General features: G+C 39.5%; 1 protein-coding gene across 3 annotated transcripts in view; it reads right to left on the minus strand.

The window, feature by feature from the left end:
• HTT (huntingtin) overlaps positions 1-24,594 on the minus strand; it is a 190,995-nt gene that overhangs the window by 84,695 nt on the left and 81,706 nt on the right. For all 3 annotated transcript variants that reach the window (XR_006280578.1, XM_038399202.2, XM_038399201.2), the window contains 12 exons: positions 23,723-23,874; positions 19,031-19,233; positions 16,107-16,233; positions 15,268-15,395; positions 13,156-13,266; positions 12,212-12,289; positions 10,355-10,578; positions 9,474-9,552; positions 9,153-9,314; positions 4,404-4,459; positions 1,976-2,124; positions 664-800 (listed from right to left, as the gene is read on the minus strand). Coding sequence is in view for 2 of the 3 variants with exons in the window: in XM_038399202.2 (XP_038255130.1) it covers positions 664-800; positions 1,976-2,124; positions 4,404-4,459; positions 9,153-9,314; positions 9,474-9,552; positions 10,355-10,578; positions 12,212-12,289; positions 13,156-13,266; positions 15,268-15,395; positions 16,107-16,233; positions 19,031-19,233; positions 23,723-23,874 (1,606 nt within the window). In the remaining variant the exon portion in view is untranslated. The remainder of the gene's footprint in view (positions 1-663; positions 801-1,975; positions 2,125-4,403; positions 4,460-9,152; positions 9,315-9,473; positions 9,553-10,354; positions 10,579-12,211; positions 12,290-13,155; positions 13,267-15,267; positions 15,396-16,106; positions 16,234-19,030; positions 19,234-23,722; positions 23,875-24,594) is intronic.

The raw sequence follows: 24,594 nt of genomic DNA on the forward strand, positions 1-24,594 counted from the left end.
GGCAGGGCCAGAGCTTTCAGCCAGCAAGGGCCACCCGGACCTCTGAGGCACCGCAGTGGGCAGCCTGGAGCTCTGAGCCACTGGAGCACTGGAGGTGTTGGCCACTCCCCGAGACCTGTCTGTGACTTACTAAAAAAAAAAAAAAAAAAGTGTGACAAAATCTTAGCCTTAATTATCTATATACTCTCTCCCCCATTTTCTCCTGTTTTTAGTTACACCCACTTATTGCATCTTGTCTTAAATTAGACTATCACTCAGGGAAACTACTGTCTCACTATGTGTTCATACAGGTCCTGGCACAATGCAGATCCTGAATCTGACTGTGGCCTTTCAGTGCTACTCTAATATAAATAATAAACAAAGGACAATACTTTGCACTATATATGAAATCTACCTTTCTGCCCTATTATATAAATGTATGAAATAATGAATGCTTTTATTGTTTGCGTTTGTACTCTTATGCCTACCAATTATGGGAAGGGCCAGAAAGCAATAAATTTTTTATCCTGCACACCAAGAAAGCTCTCAGAACAAAGTCTGACTAATCAGGATTTGTTCAGAGAGGGATAAATGTCACCTGAAATGTCTTAAGTGTGGCCAGTCTAACGAATAATTCACATTATAAAACATACACAGACACACTAATCTGTCCACTTATCTTACCTGATGATACTGGATAAGTCTTAGCAGCATTGAAACCACCACCTCTTTTTGTGTTTCCAGTTCTTTTCCAGCATCAGCTTTATTTGTTCCTCGTAATACAAAGAGATCATGGACAATGGGTTGCAGAGCTGGTATAGCTAAAATTAAGATGTTTCATATTTCAATATTAAATGCAGGTTAGTTTTGACTAGTACAAGAAGATTCTAACTCCCAGCAATTTTATTACTGAAAACTAGCACTTAAATTGTAAGGTTTCTATGAATACCTGCGGAAAACTTAAGTCATTTCCATATCTGTGTTCCTTCATCCCTGCTAAAGCAGAGTCTAAGTCACTGTTAGAGACAGTTGACCTTTACCCCTTCAGGATTTTACACATTTTTCAAAAGACATGCCTTTCTCAGTACAATCTATGCAACTCTTACACCAACAGTTCTGGAATAAGGAAAGGCTTCCAATGTTCTTTTTCCAAAAGGAAGGCAAATAAAGGTAATATTAAAGCAGATTCATCAAAACCTTTCAAAAATACAGCTGTGTTAACCTACTATTGAAATAATTAACAAGCCCTAATAACATAATTATGTTGCTATTAAATATTGTTTAGCCACCATTTTCATTATTATTTTACTTTTAAAATTAGACAGAAAACTCCTAAAGATCCTCATTACAAGCAGAAATTTTGTCATGGTTGTAGCATGCAAGTAATTTTTTCTGATTTTACATACACATACACACATGCAACATTTTGGAACGTTTTAAAATTAGATATCAGACATTTAGATCAAAATCTAAGTCTCCTTTTTTCTGTGCTAGCAATGTATTGTATAAAAGGTAACAGAGGGTGTTATGTTGCCATGTTAAATATCAATTCAGTAATTGTAACAAACTGGTAACTCCAAATTTAAAGCAACTGTTTCTTTCGTCATACATTTTATGAGAAAGCAAGGGACAGATATCACTGGTAGAACCAGGCAGACAGTATACAATCTTACCTAAGCAGCTCAAACATACTTAACTTATAGCTTTTCTTCTAAACTCAAATCTCCTAATTGCTCTGAACAAAAATAGCTAATTATGCATAATTGTGGCAGTAGTGTAAATGGGATAAATAATATTTTCTGTCGGGAGTAGGTTCATACCTTTGAACTAGGTTTAATATGTGAAAAATGTAGTTTGAAAAAAAAATACAAGAAAACCATACAAGTGTTTTCTGGGCTGATCAGCATGAGCCCAGCATTCCTTAGCACAGCAATGTATATTCTTTTTAGTATTCTGCAAATTGTTAGTAGTTTCACTGTTTTGGTTTTTAAGTTACCATGTGTAACAGCTTTCCTTCCACTGGCCATGATACCATCACACAGCTGAATAATCTTAGGAATTCCAATTATCTGTTTGGAGTGATATCGCTCATAAGACAATAATACCAGGAAGAAAAAGATATTAGGGATAATTGCCTCGGATTCCCTGGAACAAAAGAAAAATGTCAATACACACTACCTTCCCTTTATTAAACATACAGGTCAGTTCTATACAGTAGAAAAATAATCTGCTTATGTTTCATGGAAAATTCATGAACATACTCTTCTACTTCTATATAGTATTTCAGGCATTTCTGTGCCCCATTTTTTACTACAAGATCTTATTTAAAAGTTGAATGTATTGAATTTCTCAATATTAGCTTACTTACTAACATTTTTGTTCATATGAACTAGAACTAATGCAAATCAAGGATTACAATGCAAAAAAGAATAGTACCACCAGCCTCATTATGAAAGATTAATTTACATGAAAACAAGATCTATTTAAATGGATGTAGAGGTTAAGCAGCAGAAACACTGAAACACCAATTCAGATCATGTTTATATAAACATCAAAGGTGTGCTAGGTGCTTTACAAAGCAAAAGGAAGGCAAAGACCCTGCACTGAGAAGTTTACAACCTGATAGCCAGCATGTAGATGAAGATTGGAAGATGAGATATAATAGAAAGCAAGCAAAGTGAAGTTTATACCATAATTCCATGATTTTTTTTTTTTTAAAGACTGGCTTAGTGTTTATTGCTTATTTTGGTAATTGACTCAGATTTTAAGGCCAGAAGGGAGGGACTGGCAGCAGGACTGGATTTTGTAGGCTTAAAGAAGTATGTTTTAAGGAAAGATTTGAAGGAAAAGATGGGGGCATCATACTTTTAGGTGGGAATTAAATTGACAAATTAAGAAACAGATCCTGCTTGCATGCAGTGTCCCTATTAAAAACAAGGGAAGAGGAAAAAATAGCTAAAAATTGTTTGTAATTAGAATGTGAAAATTGCAACATATCTGAATGCTAGTTCTTCAAAACCAGTGTAACTAGTTACAAATGAGAGCAAGGTGCCATTTTTTAAAAAAATTCTCTTAAATATAAATTTTAAAATGTAAAACGGGGAAGTTACAATCTTGATGGACAGTTTAACAAAATGGAATAAAACATGGATTACAAACTACCATATGTATGCGTGACAAAAGCTGACGGCTTGTCAAAGCTGTAGGGAAAACTGCAGTACTTAAAAACAAACAAGTTACTATTAATTAACCCCTCTGCTTAGAACAATAAATGATCATCTGTTGGCTATTATCCACTTAGTCAGCAAGGCGACATTCCTAATCTACATCAAACTGGAAATCCTGCTGAACAATCAAAATGGAATGGCAGTTCGGAAACAAAGCATCGTTTGGAGACAACAGTGATATTTTTAAAACTCGTTATGTAAAGCAATGGCAGTAAGCAATAAAACATGCATTAAGAGAAGGCACTTTGGAGGCATCCCATCTTCAGGCACCAATAGTGCATAAATAGCCTAGTAATACATGCCCTGGAGTAGCTTAACGCTGTTACAGCATGTCCCATTTATTTTAACTGCTTTTTTAAAATGAATTTAGAGGAGTACAAAAATAGTTCCTAATGTAATGATTCCGTGCTTATTTTCTTCTCTTTGCTATTCTGAGTATATTTGCTAGTTTTTATTTTTATTAAAATGCAATTTTTTAAAGCTCCTCTACACTTGAGACATCCCCCTACTCCGTTCCTTCCTACCTCCTCTTTTGAAAGTATGTGGCTCAGGAACACACACAACTCTCAGCTCCCACTAAAAATCTAAACAACATTCCCAATGTTATTTTTTCAATATAAAATTAATGCTGACTGTTGAGCCAAAAACTGGCAATAAAGAGTTTTCACAACCAGAATGCATGGATCCCCCAAATTACAGATTCCCTCTGAAATTCCCCAGGGAGAGAGAGAGAGAGTTTTTCAATACAGCAGAAGTAGTACAAATTAATATAGATTAGGATTATATTTCTTGCACTTTGCTCCCCAACCCCTCCCATTACATAGTGCCCAAACCCCTTGAAGAAGCTGCCATGGGATTACAGGAAATGGAAAACACATGACCTACAATGGAACTCTCCTCCTTTGGTGGACAGACACTACACTCTGGATGGATGTAAATGGAAATGTGGGGCCTTAAAGATGTCAGAACTAATCACTGCAGGTTTTTGGGAAAAAAAGACGTAATAGTGCTAGTGGGACAAGGGATAGTTCAAAGCAGCTAGTTATTTCCTCTAGATCCATTCCCTTTCTTAAAACAAACATTCCGAAGAAATAGTAAAATTCAACAAGAGATTAACCCAAACTCTTCAATTGACCTGTGTGATTATATCCCATAATCCTACTATAGAAGGAAGAGATTTTATATGTCTGATTTTACCTGAACTGTCCCACTTCAATGTATTCAAACTGCTTTAGCACAAATCCAATAAACACCTGAAAACAGGATAAAAATAAGCGTTAAGAACTGTATACATTTAGAGTGGCATAATATTGGGTCAATATTCATTTCTGATCTAAAACTAAACTGGCAGATGAAGATTTAAAAGTACATCTATGGGTAAACAGATGAAAAGCACAGCTTCCCACACTTTGCTATAAGATGTTCAGAAGAGTTTCCTACAGCTAGGGTACTACCAAATTCAGGATCCATTTGGGTCAATTTCATGGCCACAGGATTTTAAAAATAGTAAATTTCATTATTTCAGCCATTTAAATCTGAAATTTCACAATGCTGTAATTGTAGCAATCCTGAACCAAAAAAGAGTTTGATATGGGGGGGAATCGCAAGATCAGTGTAGGTGGGGTGGTGGTACTGCTACCCTTACTTCTACACTGCTGCTGGTGTGGCACTGCCTTCAGAGTTGGGCACCTAACAGCTGCTGCTCTCCAGCCACTCAGCTCTGAAGGCAGTGTGGAAATAAGGGTGGCAATACCACAAACCCCCTAAAATCGCCTTGCAACCCCCCTGCAACTCACTTTTGCATCAGGACCCCCAATTTGAGAAATGTTGGTCTCCCCCATGAAATCTGTATAGTGTAGTGTAAAAGCACAGAAGACCAGATTTCACGATCCATGACGCGTTTTTCATGGCCGTGAATTTGCTAGGGTCCTACCTATGGCTAAGGCTGCAATTTAGCCACAGAGGTCACACATTCTGTGACTTCAGCCAGCTCCAGCTGGGAGCTGCAGGGTCTTCTGCTGCCAGCGGCAGGCAGATCTCCCACAGCTCCCAGCGCCACTGGGTGGGGAGGACCCCTGGAGCTCCTTGCCACTTGGGGCAGCATGGGACCCCCGCCACTTCCTGCCACCCCCAGAGTCGGGGGACCCTGCAGGTCACAGCCCACCCGCAGCTGCCCAGGCTCCTCATTTTATCATGGATATTTTAGTAAAAATCAGGGACAGGTCACAGGTTTCCGTGAATTTTTCATTATTGCCCATGACCTGTCCCGGACTTTTAGTAAAAATATCCGTGACAAAATCATAGCCTTACCTACGACAATACATGAACGCTTAGAAGAGAATTTGAGTCTGTGTTGCAACTTTATAATTTACATACATTTACATGACAGCATTATATATTTTATACAAAAATCTAACATTTAATGAAGTGTTATGGTTGAAAAAACATGAGCTTAAATTAGCTAATGTAGATTTAATATTGAAACTTCAAATTTAACTCTGATCCCTTCTACTTATGCATCAAAATAAGGTTTTTCTTTCATATATAAATTTTACTCCTGGATAAATTCTGTGACAAAAAATTAAGAATTCCGCAAAATTCTGCATATTTTATTCATCAAAATAACACAATATAATCACGCCAGTTTCAAATATTTTGATAATTTATTTCAAAATACCTGTCAGCAAGTATGTCTAACAATACAGACCAAAAAAAAAAAATTAAAAAAAATTCGGGAAATGTTTGACAAATAGGCAAATTAATACAGAACTTTGAGTAATAATTCATTTAAACTACAACACAGAACCGTATTTCCCGCACCCCTCAGAAACAGTGCAGAGGCTTGGGGAAGTCAGAAGTAATGAAAGAGCTGAGGGAGAGGGAAGGACCCTGGGAATGAATCTGGAGGGTTGTTGGGTGTGGATGGGAGAAGTACAGAACATGGGGGTGGGAGGGGAGTGGGAGAAGAGAGAAATGGACGGAGGAATTGTTAGGGAGTTGGGGAGCCTCCCCCATGCAGAACCTCACTGACACACAGACTGTCATTGTCAGTCAGGCATATCTGTCTCCATCCCAATGTGTCCCTGCAGTCCACCTTCCCCCTGTCCCCGTTTGGCCCTGCCATCCCCCCCCGCACATCCCCATGTGGCCCTGTAGTCTCCCCCTCCCATTCAGACCCTGGCTCGATGTGGTTGCCCTACTAGCTCCTGAGCCCATGCCCCACTAGCCCTGCAGAACCCCAGTCTGTGACCACCCAGTAGCCCCGTGTGCCCCACTCTATCTGTCCCCCCCACCCCCCAATATCCCATGCCTCCTAACCTGGCTCTGTGGGCAGGGTGGTGTGATGAACGCAGCTGCCTCCTGGCTGTTGCTGGCACCTGTACTGTTAATAACCAGGTGCAGGATTGTATGACATCACTGCTTTCTATGGGGGTTCTTACAGTGGGTAACAACAATGACCAGTTAGACTTAATGAGTAACCTTTAGCCCCTTTCGTAATAACAACTTTAGCTGTACTAGCTCTGCAAGGCTCACTAGACAGCTAGCTGTTCTGGTGCCACAGCAGACTCTGGTGGGCGAAAGGCAGAACTGCAGCACTTCTCAGGCAGAATGCATTTTCTGTGCAGAATTCCCCCAGGAGTAACATTAACAGACAATTCCAGCTGGTAATATATAACAATATATAACCTTAATTATAGGATGGTGCAGGACAGCATTAATAGTTTTTAGGGCTGGCTGGATGTTTAAAACTTGCTATATACAGATGTTTTAATACTCATTATATATGGATGTCACACAGACTTTCTGTGGATAGTGCTGTACTAATATATAAAAAAAAGTGTTACTTTTTGCCTTGTAGTTAAAAAAAAAATGTAGTGCTAGTCAGCCACAGACTCAGACTTGAAGACCAGCAGGGACCATTGTGATCAACTAGTCTGACTTCCTGAACATCGCAGGCCACAGAATCCCTCCCACCCACTCCTGTAATACACCCATAACCTTGGGGTCAGTTACTGACATTCTCAAATCATGATTTAAAGTACATCAAGTTACAGAGAATCCACCATTTACTCTAGTTCAAACTAGCAAGTAACCCATGCCCCACACAGGAGAGGAAGGTGAAAACTCAGAAGGTCTTTGCCAATCTGATCTGGGGAAAAATTCCTTTCCAACCTCACATATGGCAATCAGTGAGACCCACCTGTCTGTCAGACACCTGGGAAAGAATTCACTGTAGTAACTCAGAGCCCCGGCCATTTAGCAGAACAGCAGCTGGAGACATTTTGCTACTAGCAGTTACAGATGGGCCACATGCCATAGTAGGCAATCTCACCATACCATACTTTCCATAAAGTTATCAAGCTCAGTCTTGAAACCAGTTAGGTGTAGCCATGCTATGGTACATATTAATAGCCATAATATTTAAAGTCTAAATTCCTCGGGACAGTCTCCCCTATGGACTAGTCAGTACCAGAAACATCTGTGCTTTAATTAACACAGAAAAAATAATTTGATAAGGTATGTTAAAAGACGATGAAGGCTGCAAAGCAAAGCATGCAAATATCAGCAAATACCAAAATGCTTATTGTCATGCATCCTTAATTCAGCCCCGTAGTACTTTATACATTATGTATTACATCATGTAATTTTTTTTTTTATAATTATTTGTATTACACTAGTGCCAAGGAGCCCAAGTCATGGAGCAGGAGCCCAACTTGCATCCGGTGCTCTTTGGCATAGGGTCGACATCTCTCTGTGCCCAGCACTTGGCCCTATCTGGGTGCTACTGCAACCCACTACACTAGGAGAAGCCTAGGGGAACCCCTCACCACAGGATGGGCAACTCCCCCACCCCACCCACCCCCCACCTCCGCTATCAGTGCTCTACCTAGCCCTACTTCTCATATGAGGCATCCCAGAGACATCAGAAAACTTGAAGTAACCTTTGAAAACTGAAAATATCCTTACTGAAAGGGGCAAATTTTGCACCTTTACATCAATGAGAATCCAGAGTAATGTTATTTCCAGAGGATCCCTATTTATTCAGTGTATAAGTTAGATCAGGAGTTCTCAAACTTGGGGTCAGGACCCCTTAGGGGATTGCGAGGTTATTACATGAGGGGTTGCGAACTGTCAGCCTCCACCCCAAACCCCGCTTTTCCTCCAGCATTTATAATGGTGTTAAATATATTTAAAAAGTGTTTTTAATTTATGGGGGGGGGGTGTCACACTCAGAAGCTTACTATGTGAAAGGGGTCACCAGTACAAAAGTTTGAGAACCACTGAGTTAGATGGTGATTAATAAGTGCTAGTGGGTATAAAACTTGCAGATTCATGTCCCCAGATCCTCATTAAGTATGTTTTGGAGAAAATTCTCAAGTTGATAATGTATGCAAATAGCAGCGAGGCAGATAACCTACAATTTAATCTATTCTCGCAATGTCACATATTGGGAATATAAAATTAAGATCTCCATCTTTGCCTACTTTGATTAAGTAGTAATCAGAATGATTCTGACAACCAAACCACCTTTTCCCTACTTGTAATTATAACATATTCCTATATAATAATCTTCATTGTAATAAAATGGTTTGGCAGTGAGATAGGCTATTACATTTCCAAATGAAGTTTTGATAATTTAGAAATTATTATTTCTAAATGAATGGTTTTGTGGATTTATTCATTCACCCATATGCTACATAGTGCATGACAACCAAAGAATATGAACCCAACTACAAATAGATCATGATCTTCATAGCCCTGAAGAGTGAAATACAATTTCTGTAATTTCAATTTTAAATCAGTTCCCATTTATGGTGCTATTAGTAGGACAAGGAAGATAATTATTTTTACAATAAAATATTTTAGCTTGGCAATGTCCCTCTAAGAACTAGAGTTCTCGAATGTGCTATAAACTGACCAAAATGAGAATACAGTGCAACTAACCTGATCCGAATCTAGAAGACAGTAGTTAACCCGTAGCTGAACCAGCTGTGCTAGTAGATCTAAAACCTGCCTCTGTAGTTGTACCGACGTTGTTGTAGTATATTGCTTTAAAGCTTTTATAACAAGGGGTTCAAACAAGCGAATGTGATTGTGAATAGCATTCTACGAAAAAGAAAAAAAAACAGTTTAAAGCCACATATTGTCTACACGAGATTCCAGTTCAAAACCAAAATTGTTAAAAATACAACTTCATGTGGATAAAAAGATAAATCTTTCCCCTCCTTTTATTCTACTCTTTCTTTAAGAACGTATTTTAAATACCTTGTCAGCACGATGTTTTGTTACACTTGTAAGGCTAGTTTTCAGTTGCGTAGAAACTTTCTGCAGCACATCAAACCACCTGTCAAAATAAAAAAATTAAAACAAAGGAATACATTTGAGAAAAGTCTTACATGCACACTCCTTACTAATATTTTATTTACCTAACATTAGCTTTGTAATAGGGCTTGATTGCTTCAAGTATTTTAGTAAGCTAAGAGAAAATTAGAAAGTAAAAATTTACTTCACTTCAAGTATTTTAGTAACCAGAAAATTGAAGAGTACAAATTTACTGGAACATCTACTGTACAGCAAGGGTATAGGCAATGCAAACTTCCGCACACTGTCCTATAATATATTTGTAACCTGACTAACTGCAGGCTTGAGAGGAGAATTTAGTCTCCATTCCTTTGCCTCTCAAGACTCTCAACATGAATTCCAATTAGTGAAAAATAAAGAGAGTTTAACACACCAGTATTAATATTAATATTTATTAAATAGCACACATATAACCTTAACATTTTCTTCTAAATATAGATATATACAAAGGCTATATTTTTGCATTAAATTTATTTTCTACTTTGCTTTGTGAAGCACTTTTGTTCTATCCAAAATATAGTATGATCCCAGAGATCAAATTAGTAAAGGCAAGATAAAATATGTTATTTCAAAAGACTATAAAAGAAAAATTCCTGCTATTGACAAATGAACAATATATTATAATTTCAATATGTAAGAGATATCAATAATTTATAACTTCACAACAGCCCTGTTCAGTACTTTTAATGATGTTATGATTTATTGTTTTCAGCTAGAATGTTTTGATTAGTCTGATGAAAGTTAACACACTATACCACATACACAGGAAAAACAATAAGAGTTACCCTGAAGCATCATGGTCCTGCTCTGTCTGTACCATGTTCCTTAGACTTGCATCAGCAAGTGCCTGTGTAAAGTGTGTATAAGGGGCCATGAAGCAGTAATGATAAAGACCAGGCCTCAAATTAGAAGAGCCTAAACGCTGGGCTTTGCCTTGAGATTTGCTGGGGTTTGACGATAAGCCATCATATTGAGATGCCAAATTTGTTCCAAATAAAGACTTCAGCAACTAAGGAAAGATGTGAAAAAAATGAATATTTTTGAAACAACACGACTTGAATCCCCACCCTCCCAAAAAGCATTTTATGAATGAGGCTGTCACACGGTAGTCTAACATGTGCCAACTATGCGTCATGGACTCAAATACTATTTCTGGTTCTTTCCCCTTCATAAGCTCAGGAGCCTCAAAAATAAAGAAAATATACACTAAACACTTTTAGTTCCCATAGACATGGACATAAGTTACAAAAATTCCCATGGCATCTTCAAAACAATATAGTGACCTGCTAAAGCAAGTCCCACCCTTGGATTTAAAGCAATATTTTGTCCAGGCTGAACAAAATCTTTTCAGGCTGGTACAGCCCTCTGACAGGCTTCCAAACTAAGCTCAGTCTTCCAAGGCTGGAACAAGCCATTGCTTAAGATAAGATCCAAGACTGACTCAATCTTTCAGTACTAGAGAAAGCTTTATAGTGCCAGTGCAGCATGGGAAAAAAGATGGCGCAGCATACTTCCCCCCATTTAGCAAAGGGGGAAGAAGAGGGACTGAACTGGGAGAGACTCTGTCCCAGCCTTGATCCTGGGACAGTGCAGCTACATACTGTATCTTACCCTGGCTGAATTACAAGCCACGAGCACAAAATACTCAACTGTGCGAGTCCACCCCAAATGTCTATATGTAATCAGTCTGGTATGCCACGCTATGAAAACTGGATTTCGTTTCTACATTTTTAAAATACCTTTTAATAAACCTTTACTTAAATATGAATGGAATCTTATGGCTTGTTGTTTACCTTGAATAAGAAGATTCTTTATTTGCTGTTGGAACTAGGTAGTACTAGGACATCATAGACAACACTACTGAACCCATGAAGAGTGGGTATAGTTGGAAGTCTGTGTGTTTAGTAGGGTACTCTAAAAATGTACTAATTTTGTAATTAATTATTTGATTAACTTTACAGTAAAATAGTTAGTTTACTTCTGTATTTTTTTTAAATTAGAGCCTAAAATAGGTGTTAGATAAACCTCAACAATACACTGCCAGAAACTCATTATGCTGAGGGATAAAAGAAACCCATAAAATTAAGAATTATACAAAAATAATATTGTGATTCTATTACACCTTTAATTCAAGAATCAAATAATTTATGAACCTCAATGAATTAAGCCTCACCACCTCAATGGGAGGGTCATCAGGACAGGGGGGAAAAGGGAGGATGAGAACAGGCATATTAAGTATCCCAGAGGTCACATAAGAAATCTATGTGAAAGTCAAGAATAGTACCCAGATCCCTCAACTCCCTACCAGTCCTTTAAACTGCACTTCCTACCCTCTCTTAAATGCCCTCTGTAACCAGGTAACTGGAATAATTCATCTCCTGACACTTAATAATAAAGCTCCTTTAATAAGAGTTAGTGTGTCAAGAGAAATTATTCAGATGGCACAAGGGGTTCCAGAACAAATCACTCAAGTGATTTAAAGTGACCTAAAAGAATTTATCTATTCTATCCTCCCTGGCCACTACAAGGTTGTTTCTTAGATGAAGCTCCCCTACACTCCCTTCCTTCAGAATGAGAATAGTTGTGCTAACTCAGTGCTAACACTGCCACCCCCCAAATACAAACACAAGTTACTTCCTTACCTGCTGTACACAAACTGTTGCCATCATTGGTTCTCTGTTGAAACAGGATTTCAGATATCCCAAAATCTCTTCAACGCACTAGACACAAGTTTAACAGTCATTTAATCAAAATTTCTTCATGAAGTAAAAGAGAAGCTATTATTACATAATTCTCAGACCAAAAAAATGCAAACTGTAGGCTTTAAAACCAGAAATATGTACCAGAAAGAAACCCAGAAAGTTACAATTTAAATCTACACTTTCATATAAACTTTTTAAAGTATGTCAAAGACCACCAAGTTTAACAGCCCAGTTAAATTAAGATCTGAAAATATCAAACTCGAGGAAAAAAAAAAAGGCAAAACCTAATTACTTTCTTCATTTAATATAAATATAGTATAATTATGTGACTATAATAAGAGTAAAACTCAAAAGATCTCTAACTTTCTTGAAAAATGAAAGCACTGTATCTTAAATTATGCAAAATTATTCAGCTTTTCAGCAGATAACTTTACATACATACCTACTGATGATGTTTTAATTAGTTAAGTGTGGATATTTACTCCACAAATCGAAAAATGAAAGAATCACCAAATTCTGACTGTGGTGAGGTACAAATCATACAACAAATCATGGACAACTGTCCCATTCATGCTTACGGTGGTTGCACAAGGGGGAATCCATCTAGCTGCCCCAGAAGGATTAGAATGCCTTTCAAATCTTAAAATTCAATTATAATCCCAGCACATTGCTTTTCAAATGCCATATGAAAAATGATGATATGACACCCATGCTTTAAAGTTCACTTACTATGCAAGCCAATATTTTGTCATTGTCTCCAAGATCTGTCAGCCTTTCCAAGCACTAATACTGGAAGGATGAACTAAAATGTTGTTAAATACTTGGTTCCTTATGCATGTTATAAATATGGCTCATTTCACATTATATTAAATAAAGCAACACACCTTTCCAATGTCTTGAAGAGTTGCAAGTTCCAAAATTTGAGAGAGGACATCCAGAGCAGATCGTAGGAAACCACCAAATTTTTCGATGTTGTTCTGAAGATCCAATGTAACCTGCTCAAAATAGTTAGAAGAATAAAGGTTTTAACACAGAAAAGTTATTAGATAGTCAGGTGGAAATTAGAGAACGAAAAAATGGGTGCTGGGATAGAATAGACCTCCACCTCTAAGTCCTCATCAGAGGCCCGATTGTTGTTGAAAGAGCTGCAGTTTGAGTTGACTGTCATGTCCCTTTGTGGACTGGGTTGCAGACCTGGTCTTCTGGCCTGATGCAATTCCCATGGTGCCTATATGATGCAAGGGTCATGGGGGCAAATACCAAGGAGTAGGTCTCAGAGCTCTATGTCTGGGGTAATAAAAATTATCCCTCAACTCCCTCTCTAAGGTGTACGGATCTGAATACCTAGACTTCAAGGAATGCACCGGTGACACCTCCCTGCTATTATCTGAGCCAGAAGAGGAGGAGTATTCCTCTTGCAAAGAGAGAGGTACCAGATAGAATTAGGGGAACACACTCATGACTTGTATATACAATCATTTAGTAAGCAGCAAGCTTCAATATTAACCTACAGCGCTGCAGTGTGCTGCACAGAAACTGTGTGTGGACCCTGCCGCTGCACACTAGAAGTTCCCTACTGGGTCAAACTTATTACAGAAAGTCAAAGCACATTCAGGAATTTTTAGTGCACAGCAAAAGGTTCTGTATGGACAGTTAGTGAGAGGCACACTAGATCTCTGCAGATTTGCATCCCAGCTTGATGCTCACTAACTCACCGTAGAGACAAGCCCTCAGGCCATATCCTGACTGGTACTGCTAATGCTTTCAGAACTGGTAAAGGTACTTTCACTCCAAACAGCATTGAGTCCAGTACCACGGGAATCCTTTACACCATGTAGGGTTTCAGTACTGAGGGTGCCAGTGCTGGAGGCAAGCAAATGAAGGGCATCAGAACCATAGTCATCATTACTGGCTATATTGGTACCAAGGTGTCAGTACTGGGCAATTTCCAATGTACCAAAGAGGCCAGTTCTTGAATACAGCGCCTGGTGACTTAGTGAGTGCCAGAGGGACCCTTCTGGGGCATTGAACTACCCTTCTCAAAGGCAATTTGAGAGGTTTTCTGGCTTCCTGGAGTAGGACCTGGTGAAGGAGACCTACATCTCTTTCCCTTAGAGGCTCTGTACTCTTTTCTTCCCCCAGCCCCAAAGGTTTTACCATTTGAGGAGGATGAATTTTTAGAGGTGCCCATTTCAGGTCTGTGAGCACAGGAGCCGGTGGAAGCACTGAGGACAATTGCTCTAGATTTTCAGCCCTAGCCACTGTAGGATATGAAGAAGGATGCCTCAATGTCTATTTAGAAGCTATTTCAGGTGGGATTCTTGCCTTTTGAGTTCTTTGAAAATGATTTACAATAGCACATAGCATGTGCCCCTTACCTAGACACATTAAGCACCATGTGTGCCCATCATTAGGGGAACTACCGCCTCGTATGCAAGGAAACTTTTAAAGCCTAGAGATTTGTGTTCAATCATAATGACCGGACCAGATACTGGCAAAGGAAAGTTTTGTCTCCTCAAATGAGAAAAGGAAACACTATAAAAAATGACCGGTTTCAGAGTAGCGGCTGTGTTAGTCTGTATCCGCAAAAAGAAAAGGAGTACTTGTGGCTAACAAATTTATTTGAGCAAAAGAACTGTTAAGTGTTCATCTATTTACTGCACAATGGACAGGCTACACAGTGAGCGAGAAGTGTAGACACTGCAAGTTCCAACTACTAGCCACGGACACGAAGAAGGAATTGAGGGATGGCTGGGGTTGGCCTGCCCTTTATATGCCTTCGGGTTGGAGGGACAAAGACACTGAGGGTGCTGGTATTGCCACAAAGGATACTGCTGGCCAAAAGAATATGAATTTCAGTGCACAGGGCAAATTCACACCACCAGTGGACAATATGGACAAGCACTCAAAGAAGAGTGAAACTTACAACACGGGGTAGTGTACCACTAGCAGAAAAGAGTTCTCTTGTATTTCACCTAGAGGACATGGTATTGTACCTTATAGTTAGCATGGGTAGCTTTCAAGACATCATATAACTTGAGATACGATGGAAGATGATAGAAACTGCCCAGTGACGATGATTTACTTGTTGGAGCAGGCCCTGAAGTATCGGTCTGCCTAGTAGCTTACGAAAAGAGAAAAATAATCCTGATCAATTAGCACATTAACTATATTCCATGGTGTTCTTGAATATTTAATTTGACCACTTTGAAATGCACTGTAATATGAGTCAACATATATATCTGAATGCTTAGAATAAGAACTGTGTTTACGCTCATAGAATGACTCAGAGGACCTGCATTTACAGTATTATAAAACAATACATTCTATGCAAATCAGCTACAAAATAAGACAGCTAACCCATACAGAACTCATTACTGAAGTTCGCAAGAACTATTTTAAAGCAGAATTAACTTTTTCTCCTTTTACTGCTGCCTATTTCCGCAATAGCTACAGAAAAACCTGCAAGCTATTATATTTTCAGTATTTAGAGTTTTGCTTTCTAGAATCACCTACTCAGTGCTCTGAATAGGAGCAGAGCTTCCATTTGCAAAGCATATATACAAACTATTTTTGGTTTTAGTCACCAGTTTATGGGATTTGAAAGCATGATGGTAACAGTAAGAGGCACAAAGGCATACTGTTACCAAAGAGCTAATGGGTTCTTTATGAAAAAAGTATTGCCACTCAAGATTTAGTACTGAAAATAAATTTCTTCTGATTATATGCAACCTTCTTCAGAATTAACATTGGAACTTCACAGTAAAGTGAATTACGCAAATCAGTATTTCTTCCCAATACACCACATGCGTACATACACACAATATCTCCTTACCTGGATTAGTTTCACTACCCTTTTTAGGGCTCATTGGTACAGATGTTTGTTCCGCAGGTTCTCTCTCTTTCCCTTTCCGACGAATTGGACTTAGAGAAGGTGGGTTTGAGAGAGAAGGTAATGTTGCCTAAAATAACAATGTTTGAAACAGTGTGACAGCTTAAATGTCAGCACTTTTTCTTTCAACTGAACATAGAATACATTTATAGGGATACACACGTTTAATTACACATGCCTTTTTCAACCATGGTTGTACCTAATCTTATTAGTTTGGGGATGTGACGCTGTATGATTAAAATATGACCACGCAGATCCTTGTTGCTACCATTGTTATAAAATTGCAACAATTATACAAAGTATGTCATATAAGATATCAATGGAAAAGTTACAATCTATCAAATATGATTATCCTGTTTGTATGCATGTATCATCTTTGTATCTAAAGTTATGAATATTGACTATACACCTATATTCCAAGTGTGTTTGTTCCTGGATTAACACCCATCAGGTAGTTTACATCCAATCTGGCCAGCACACTGAATCGACCATTCAAGTTGATGGCCCATCAACTAACACAATGGGTCATAAAAGTTTATCCCCATCCGACTGGCTTGTCTGAGGACCTTTTAGCCAGAATATGCATAATGGCTACTTCTATGACTCATCAAAGCATGCAAGGGCATGTGACTAGCTCATGTGACCCTGGACTCTATCTTGTGCCTATACTTTTCCACAAATGAAGACTGAGAGCATCCATTCCACATGGGAGGATGTATAAAAAACCCTGGTAGCATCTCCATTTTGCCTCTTTCCTGCTCTGAACTATGAACTTACACTAACAGAAGCATTATAACCAATGGACTGGAGACCTTCCAATCTTTTGGAAGCTACCAAAGACTTTACAAACCAGCAATTTATTGCATCACTGCTTCAAACCTGATACATACAACTATTGCAAAATTTTTGTATTTGATTCCTTTGACCATTTTAACTCTCTCATCCTTTTCTCTTATAAACCTTTAGATATTAGATACTAAAGGATTGGTAACAATGTGATTATTGGGTAAAACCTGAGTTATACATTTACCTGGCTATGTGGCTGATCTCTTGGGATTCAACAAGAAGAACCCCTTGTTTGATTAAATTGGTTTTAGATAACCACTCTTCATATAGTCTAGTGTCTAGGTGGTAAAATAATTGCTGGAATGTTTAAGGACACTGCATTTCTGACTTCTTGTTAACTGGTATGGTGAGACAGAAGTTTGCTTTTGTTACTGGCTTGATATATCTTATGGAAGAATAATCACCAGTTTGGGGTGGGTCTGCCCCATTTCTCAGCAGTTTGTCCTTAATCTGGTATTCTCAGCTGTGACCCCCTGAGGCACGGTGACAGGTGGCCAGGATGCAATTGTGTTGGAGAGGAGAGGAGAATATAGCAATATTTTAAGTCTCAATTTGAGCATAAGAACTACAAAGACCAAGGAAACAGATTAAGTTTTATTACTAAGTTTCTCTGGGTTCAAAACATGTAAAAGAATATCAAAAGCATTCTACTATATCCTTAGCAGCTTGACACCCTTAATCGATATTATGTAGCTAAGTCTCAGAATTTAGTCTACATTAAAAAAATGCAGTGAGCAATACCTTTCAAGCTACATTCTATAAAACAAACCTTCCACTATATATCCAAACACTAAAAACAGCCTCTTTCAATTTAAAGTTTGTTTGGGGCTGCATAGCAAGCCAGCCAACCAGACTGAAAGTAGCACTTGGCAACAATTTACCATAAGTGCATGACCCCAGTGCTTTGACCTCTCTACTGGCTCCTCCATAGTACAGAGTATAAGTCAAGGTCTCTGCTCTGATGCTCGAAGTCTTCCATGGGATTAACCTTGGTGACTTGAGAGATCATCTCTCCTTCCATGACCATGACCTAACTCCATAAGAGCTAAATTCTACAAGAAAAATGAAACTGTCCACCAACAAGGGGGAGGCTCATGAATGCAGTAGAAAGAAAATAAACTTGCTTCCCCCAGAGGTAGGAATGACCATGTACTTCAATATTTTCTAAACTAAATACAAAACTTGTTTCTTTGTCTTCACATCCTCAGTCAGTTCTTCCAATAAGCAAATAAAAATAAATTTTAAAACTGTGTGAACTAATCAAACTATTTCTCATGCAGGAAGAAAGAAGATTGTTATTTCTATATTCTTGGGAGGCATTAAAATGTTATGGTTATTGATAAAGGAGACAGAAGGGATAAATATTAATAAACCCTCTGGAGAGCTGCAACAGCAGCAATAATGATGCTACCACTCAGGATACATCCACCCTGCACTTGGAGGTTCGGTGGCAGCATGGAATAGCATATCCATGCTAGCTAGCATGGCTAAAAACCGGAGTGAAGAAAAGGCAGCATGAGAGACTGGCCGCTTATTCGTGTTGCTAAACCTCACTAAGGCCCACGCTGCCACGTTTTCACTGCCATTTTTAGCTGTGCTAGCTAGATTAATAATAGTGTAGATATGCCAGGCCATGCTGCAATCACACATCTGATCACAGTGCATACAAACTCTCAATGACTGAAGAAGACCAACGCATTCTTAACCCTATGAAACAAAGGCTAGAGCTGGCGGGATATTTGCTACAAGAAAAAAAATCTGAAAGAGAAAGATAATATCTTATAAAAAAGGTTGAAACTGAGAACAATGGTGTTCAACAAAAAACTAAATGAGAAGACAACTGTTAGTGCCTCTTTAACAGGTCACTAGCTTTCCTCATATACACCCACCCTCACCCCTGAACACCCCACCAAAATAAATATATCTGGCTGTCTAAATCATCTCCAACAAGGTGCACAACTCAACAGCAGCTCTTTATATCACAAGCTTTTGGGAGTCATAAAATGTAATAAAAATCATACCTTTATTGCTGGGCCAGGAGCAACATCATCCACCACATGAGCACAAATATTAATGGTCTTCAGCAAATGAGAAAAGAGTTGTTCTACCAAAGTAACAAGAGTTCGGTCAGCCAAAGCTGGCCATGGCTCCTCCTGTTTAGCAGCACCTGGATTCATATCTTCTTCAGTAGTCCAGGGGGTTTTCAAAGATTTGGGGGCACTTGCTGAAATAACAAGCCCATTATTTAAGAAAACTGGTATTTAAGAAATGTTAGCAGAAACTATTTTAAAAGTTGCATTTTTAAGTCAATTATATTCTCCATATGAGCAGAGATTACAAGACAAGGAAAAATTAAATCTTAAAAATTTTAGAGATAAGATGCTTGCACACACTTTCTCCACACTATTTCAAGTAAAATTACATTTTATTTTAATTGTAAATATATATACCCACACATTATGTCTTATGTCTGTATAGACAATAGTATATAGCTACGTGCACACAATATGCATTAGTAAGTCAAGTATCAAAACCAAGTTGTTTCAGGCAGGAAGTCCGAGCCTAAAGAAAGGTAAAAGTAACTTGAGAAATATGTTTTGCTACCTACAGATCCTATATGGGCCATTCCACACACAGATCCCTTCTCCTCACTGTTATTTAAAAATGGAGAGATCTCAAAAGGTTCAAAAAGCACAGACCAGGTGGAAACCTGGACTTTATGTGACTATTCCAGCCTTAAAATTACAGTTATTATTACCACATGAAAGGCTTTGGTTTAGGTTTTCACTAAAGTCATGTGTTGGCTAGTAACTTATTGGCCTGATGTCAAGAGAGATGATTGTGCCTTGTGTTAAAAGTGGATCCTTTAGCCAATTAAAATCCAGCAAGACCAACTCCAAAAGGCATCTGATAGTCATCCTGTAGAATGCTGTAAAGTGGTATTGGGAAGAAGGACAATATCCTTACCAGATTTATTTGGGCATAAGCTTTCATAGGTAAAAACCCCCACTTCTTTAGATGCATGGAGTGAAAATTACACACATAGGCACAAGAAGAGAAGGGAGTTACTTTACAAGTGGAGAACCAGTGTTGACAAGGGCCAAATTAGTCAGAGTGATGTGGTCTCTGGTCCACATAATTGATGAGGAGGGGTCAATATTAAGAGAGAGAGAAAATTGCTTTTGTAGGGAGCCAGCCTCCCAGTCTCTATTCAAGCCCAAATGAATGGTGTTAAGTTTGCAATGAATTGCAGCTCTGCAGTTTCTCTTCGAAGTCTGTTTTTGAAGTTTTCTTCTTGAAGGATAGTTACTTTTAAATCTGTTATTGAACGTCCAGGGAGATTGAAGTGTTCTCCTACTGGCTGTCATATGTTACCATTCCTGATGTCTGATTTGTGTCCATTTATTCTTTTACGTAGAGACTGTCCGGTTTGGCCAATATGAACAGGAGGCTGCCAGGCAACTCTCCAACATCACATTCTAGAGGCCACTATCCTCTTATCCCACTGAGGAGTACCAAAAGAAACTACACCATCTGCTCAAGAAACTCCCCGCTACAGCACAGGAACAAATCTGCACAGACACACCCCCCTAGAGACCCGACCAGGTGTATTCTATCTGCTTCCCAAGAGTCATAAACCTGGATATCCTGGACGCTCCATCATCTCAGGCACTGCACTCTTACAGCAGGATTATGTGACTATTCGGACGCTCTCCTCAGACCCTACACTACCAGCACTCCTACCTATCTTTGAAACATCACTGACTTCCTGAGGAAACTACAATGCATGTGATCTTCCTGAAAACGCCATCCTGGCCACCATGGATGTAGAAGCTCTTTACACCAACATTCCACATGAGGATGGACTACAAACTGTCAGAAATAATATCCCTGATGAGGCCATGGCACACCCGGTGGCTCAGCTTTGTGACACTGTCCTCACCCACAACCATTTCAGATTTGGGGACAACTTATACCTTCAAGTCAGTGGCACGGCTCTGGGTACCTGCGTGGCCCCACAGTATGCCAACATTTTTATGGCTGACTTAGAACAACGCTTCCTCAGCTCTCGTTCCCTAGTGCCCCTCCTCAACTTGCTCTACATTGATGACATCTTCATCATATGGAGCCACGGGAAGGAGGCCCTTGAAGAATTCCACCTGGATTTCAACAATTTCCACCCCACCATCAACCTCAGCCTGGACCAGTCCACACAAGAGATCCACTTCCTGGACACTACAGTGCAAATAAGCGATGGTCACAAACATCAACCTATTCTGGAAACATACTGACTGCTATTCTCATAATTCTCACAAAATTGCCCCATGGGAATGTCCTAGTCACAGTAAAATTGACCCCCATGGGGTAAGCACCAGCATTGTATATTGCTAACACCTATATATGCATATGCATGGGAAAGAATTTTGGGAGGGGTTGAAGGTGTGAGTGTGGAGCGAAAGATTGCTTTGCAGGTTGCGAGAGGCCAAAGCGAGAGAAAGGGAGAAAGGAACGGGTTAACTTGACAATCTAGCTAGGTCCAAAGATAAGAAGCTGACTCCAGCCACCCAAGGCCAATGCACACAAGCAGACTCACTGATGCCAAGAAAACCGGAAGCCTGGATTCCAACCCTAACCACCTGTGAGAAAAGACTGCAAGGGAGAACAAGACTGCAAGGGACTGCAAAAACTAGTGAGACGGTGAAGGCCAGCGAGGGGAAAACTAACAGTTTCGCATCCCTGAAGCTGGTGTGTTTTGCGAAGGCTAAGGAAGCCACAGAAAGCCGGTTTGGACTGGTACAAACAGCACAAGGGACAGAGGTTCCTGAACAAAATGTCCCAGAAGAACCCAGGGCTTAAAAATCCTCTCAAGAGCCAAAGCAAGTCGGACACTAACAGCAGACCCTGGATGGCCTGTGCACAGGACAGAACTCTCGTCTACCCTTCCCCCTCTTCTTCTTATGTTACACCCAGGCTTGGCTAGCCTTAGGTTGTGCATTTGTGAGTATGAAAGTGGGTTAGGGCTCAGGCACTAATGCTTTTTTCCTTCCTCTAAGTGACGTGGGGGTGGATCCAGCACTCCTCATTGTTATTTTATTAATAAAGCTTTAAAATTTAGTCACTTGGTGTGCTCCTTCATCTCCCCTAATGATCCTGTGGTCTTAGCCTGATCACCTGACACCTCAGGCAGATTGGTAACATAAATCTGTCACACTATACTTACCTACATGCCTCCAGCTTCCATCCAGGAAACATCACATAATCCATTGTCTACAGCTAAGCCCTAAGATACAACTGAATTTGCTCCAATCCCTCAAAGACAAACACCTACAAGATCTTTATCAAGCATTCTTAAAACTACAATACCCATGTGAGGAAGTGAGGAAACAGATTGACAGAGCGAGATCGATACCCAGAATTCACCTACTACAGGACAAGCCCAACAAGAAAAACAACAGAACACCACTGGCCATCACGTACAGCCCCCAGCTAAAACCTCTCCAGCACATCATCAGTGATCTACAACCTATCCTGGAAAACGACCCCTTTCTCTCACAGACCTTAGGAGGCAGGCCAGTCCTCACTTACAGACAGCCCCCCAACCTGAAGCAAATACTCACCAGCAACTACACACCATACCACAGAAAGACTAACCCAGGAACCAATCCCTGGAACAAACCCTGTTGCCTACTCTGTCCCCATATCTACTCTAGTGACACCATCACAGAACCCAGCCACATCAGCAACACCATCAGGGGTTCAGTCACCTGCACATCCACCAATGTGATAAATGCCATCATGTGCTAACAATGCCCCTCTGCTATGTACATTGGCCTAACTGGACTGTCTCTACGTAAAAGAATAAATGGACACAAATCAGACATCAGGAATGGTAACATACAAAAAAGGCAGTAGGAGAACATTTCTATGATTTCAATCTCCCTAGGCATTCAACAACAGATTTAAAAGTAGCCATCCTTCAATAAAAAAAACTTCAAAAACAAACTTCAAAGAGAAACTGTAGAGCTACAATTAATTTGCAAGCTTACCACCATTCATTTGGGCTTGAATAGGGACTGGGAGTGGCTGGCTACCTACAAAAGCAATTTTCCCTCTCTTAGTATTGATCCTTCCTCATCAATTAGTGGGAGTGGACCACATCCACTCTGACTGAATTGGCCTTATCAACACTGGTTCTCCACTTGTAAAGTAACTCCCTTCTCTTCATGTGCCAGTATATTTATGCCTGTGTCTGTAATTTTCGCTCCATCCATCTGAAGAAGTGGAGTATTTTACCCACAAAACCTTAAGCCCAAATAAATCTGTTAGTCTTTAAGGTGCCACAGACTCCTTGTTGTTTTTGGGGATACAGACTAACATGGTTACTCCTCTGATACTTAATATCCTTACCATAATATCAGGTCATATATAGGGAAAGCCAATTGTACAAATATTATTAAAACTTGAGAAGGCTCACAGATCTAGCACGAGCATCAGATGCCCAGCCCAACAAGGAGGAATCATTCGACTTGAAAGATAATCGAAAACCCCATGGGGTATAACAACTTTTTTTTTTCGCCCTGCATTTCTTCAGCTCTGAAGCTTGCAAGTATTTTATCGCTTAGAGTGAAATGATGATGGGGCATTGACTGACTACATAATGTAGATTATAAACACTGAGCACACACTGACACAGCCCAGCAATTTTTGTCTACCTGCAAGCAAGTTTCCAGCCAAAATCAAAGCATCTTGATGTGCAGAAAGATCCAGTGGGAACCAGGCCGTTGAAAGAAGGGACAAAACCATTCCAGCCATTCCAATGGTACAGCTCTTCCGAGATTCCTCCAAAGGACTCGGCTGGGAAGCACTGAAAGTTTAATTATGAAATTGTCATACATGTCTTCCTAGGCAAATTTTCAGTCTTATGGAAACTAAGAACAGTGTGGTACATGGTTTTAACATTATATTTCTTATTAACTAGTAACTATTGATCTATCGGTATGGCTGAACTACCTTTAGTATTTTGATTAAGTACGCACACAAAAAGTTTCAGCGAAGATTAACATGGAAGCTGTTGTGCATCCAATAAAGAACTGGCTTTGCTACTGCAGTGATCACCACCACTACTTAAGGAACCTACGAGTGGACAACAATTAAATAACAATTTGCTAATTTGCATATTTCAATATTAAGGCATGATGGAACACAAAACAATGGTTTGTTATAATGAACTATCAAATTAAAATGCTCACAAATACGTAATATGTGTTTGGATGCTCTGTTAAAGATGTTTAGAAATAGGCACATATTAAGAACAACAATGGAAAAGGATGTGGATTTAAATGTTTCAAAAGTTAAGCTCAAACACAGCACAGAAACGGTTTCACTTAGTTCTAGACTTATTGAGGGACACCAGTTAAGATTAGAGGGTAGCCAGGTGTCCAGTTTTCGACCAGAACATTCAGTGGAAAAGGGACCCTGGCAGCTCTTAAAAGTCCGGTTGGTGCGGGGCTGGCAGGCTCCGCGCAGCTCCCAGGAAGTATCAACATGTCTCTCCTAGGGGGAGGGATGGCATGCACTGCCCCCA

Source organism: Dermochelys coriacea, chromosome 4, assembly GCF_009764565.3.
Source record: "Dermochelys coriacea isolate rDerCor1 chromosome 4, rDerCor1.pri.v4, whole genome shotgun sequence".
Lineage (NCBI taxonomy): Eukaryota > Metazoa > Chordata > Testudines > Dermochelyidae > Dermochelys > Dermochelys coriacea.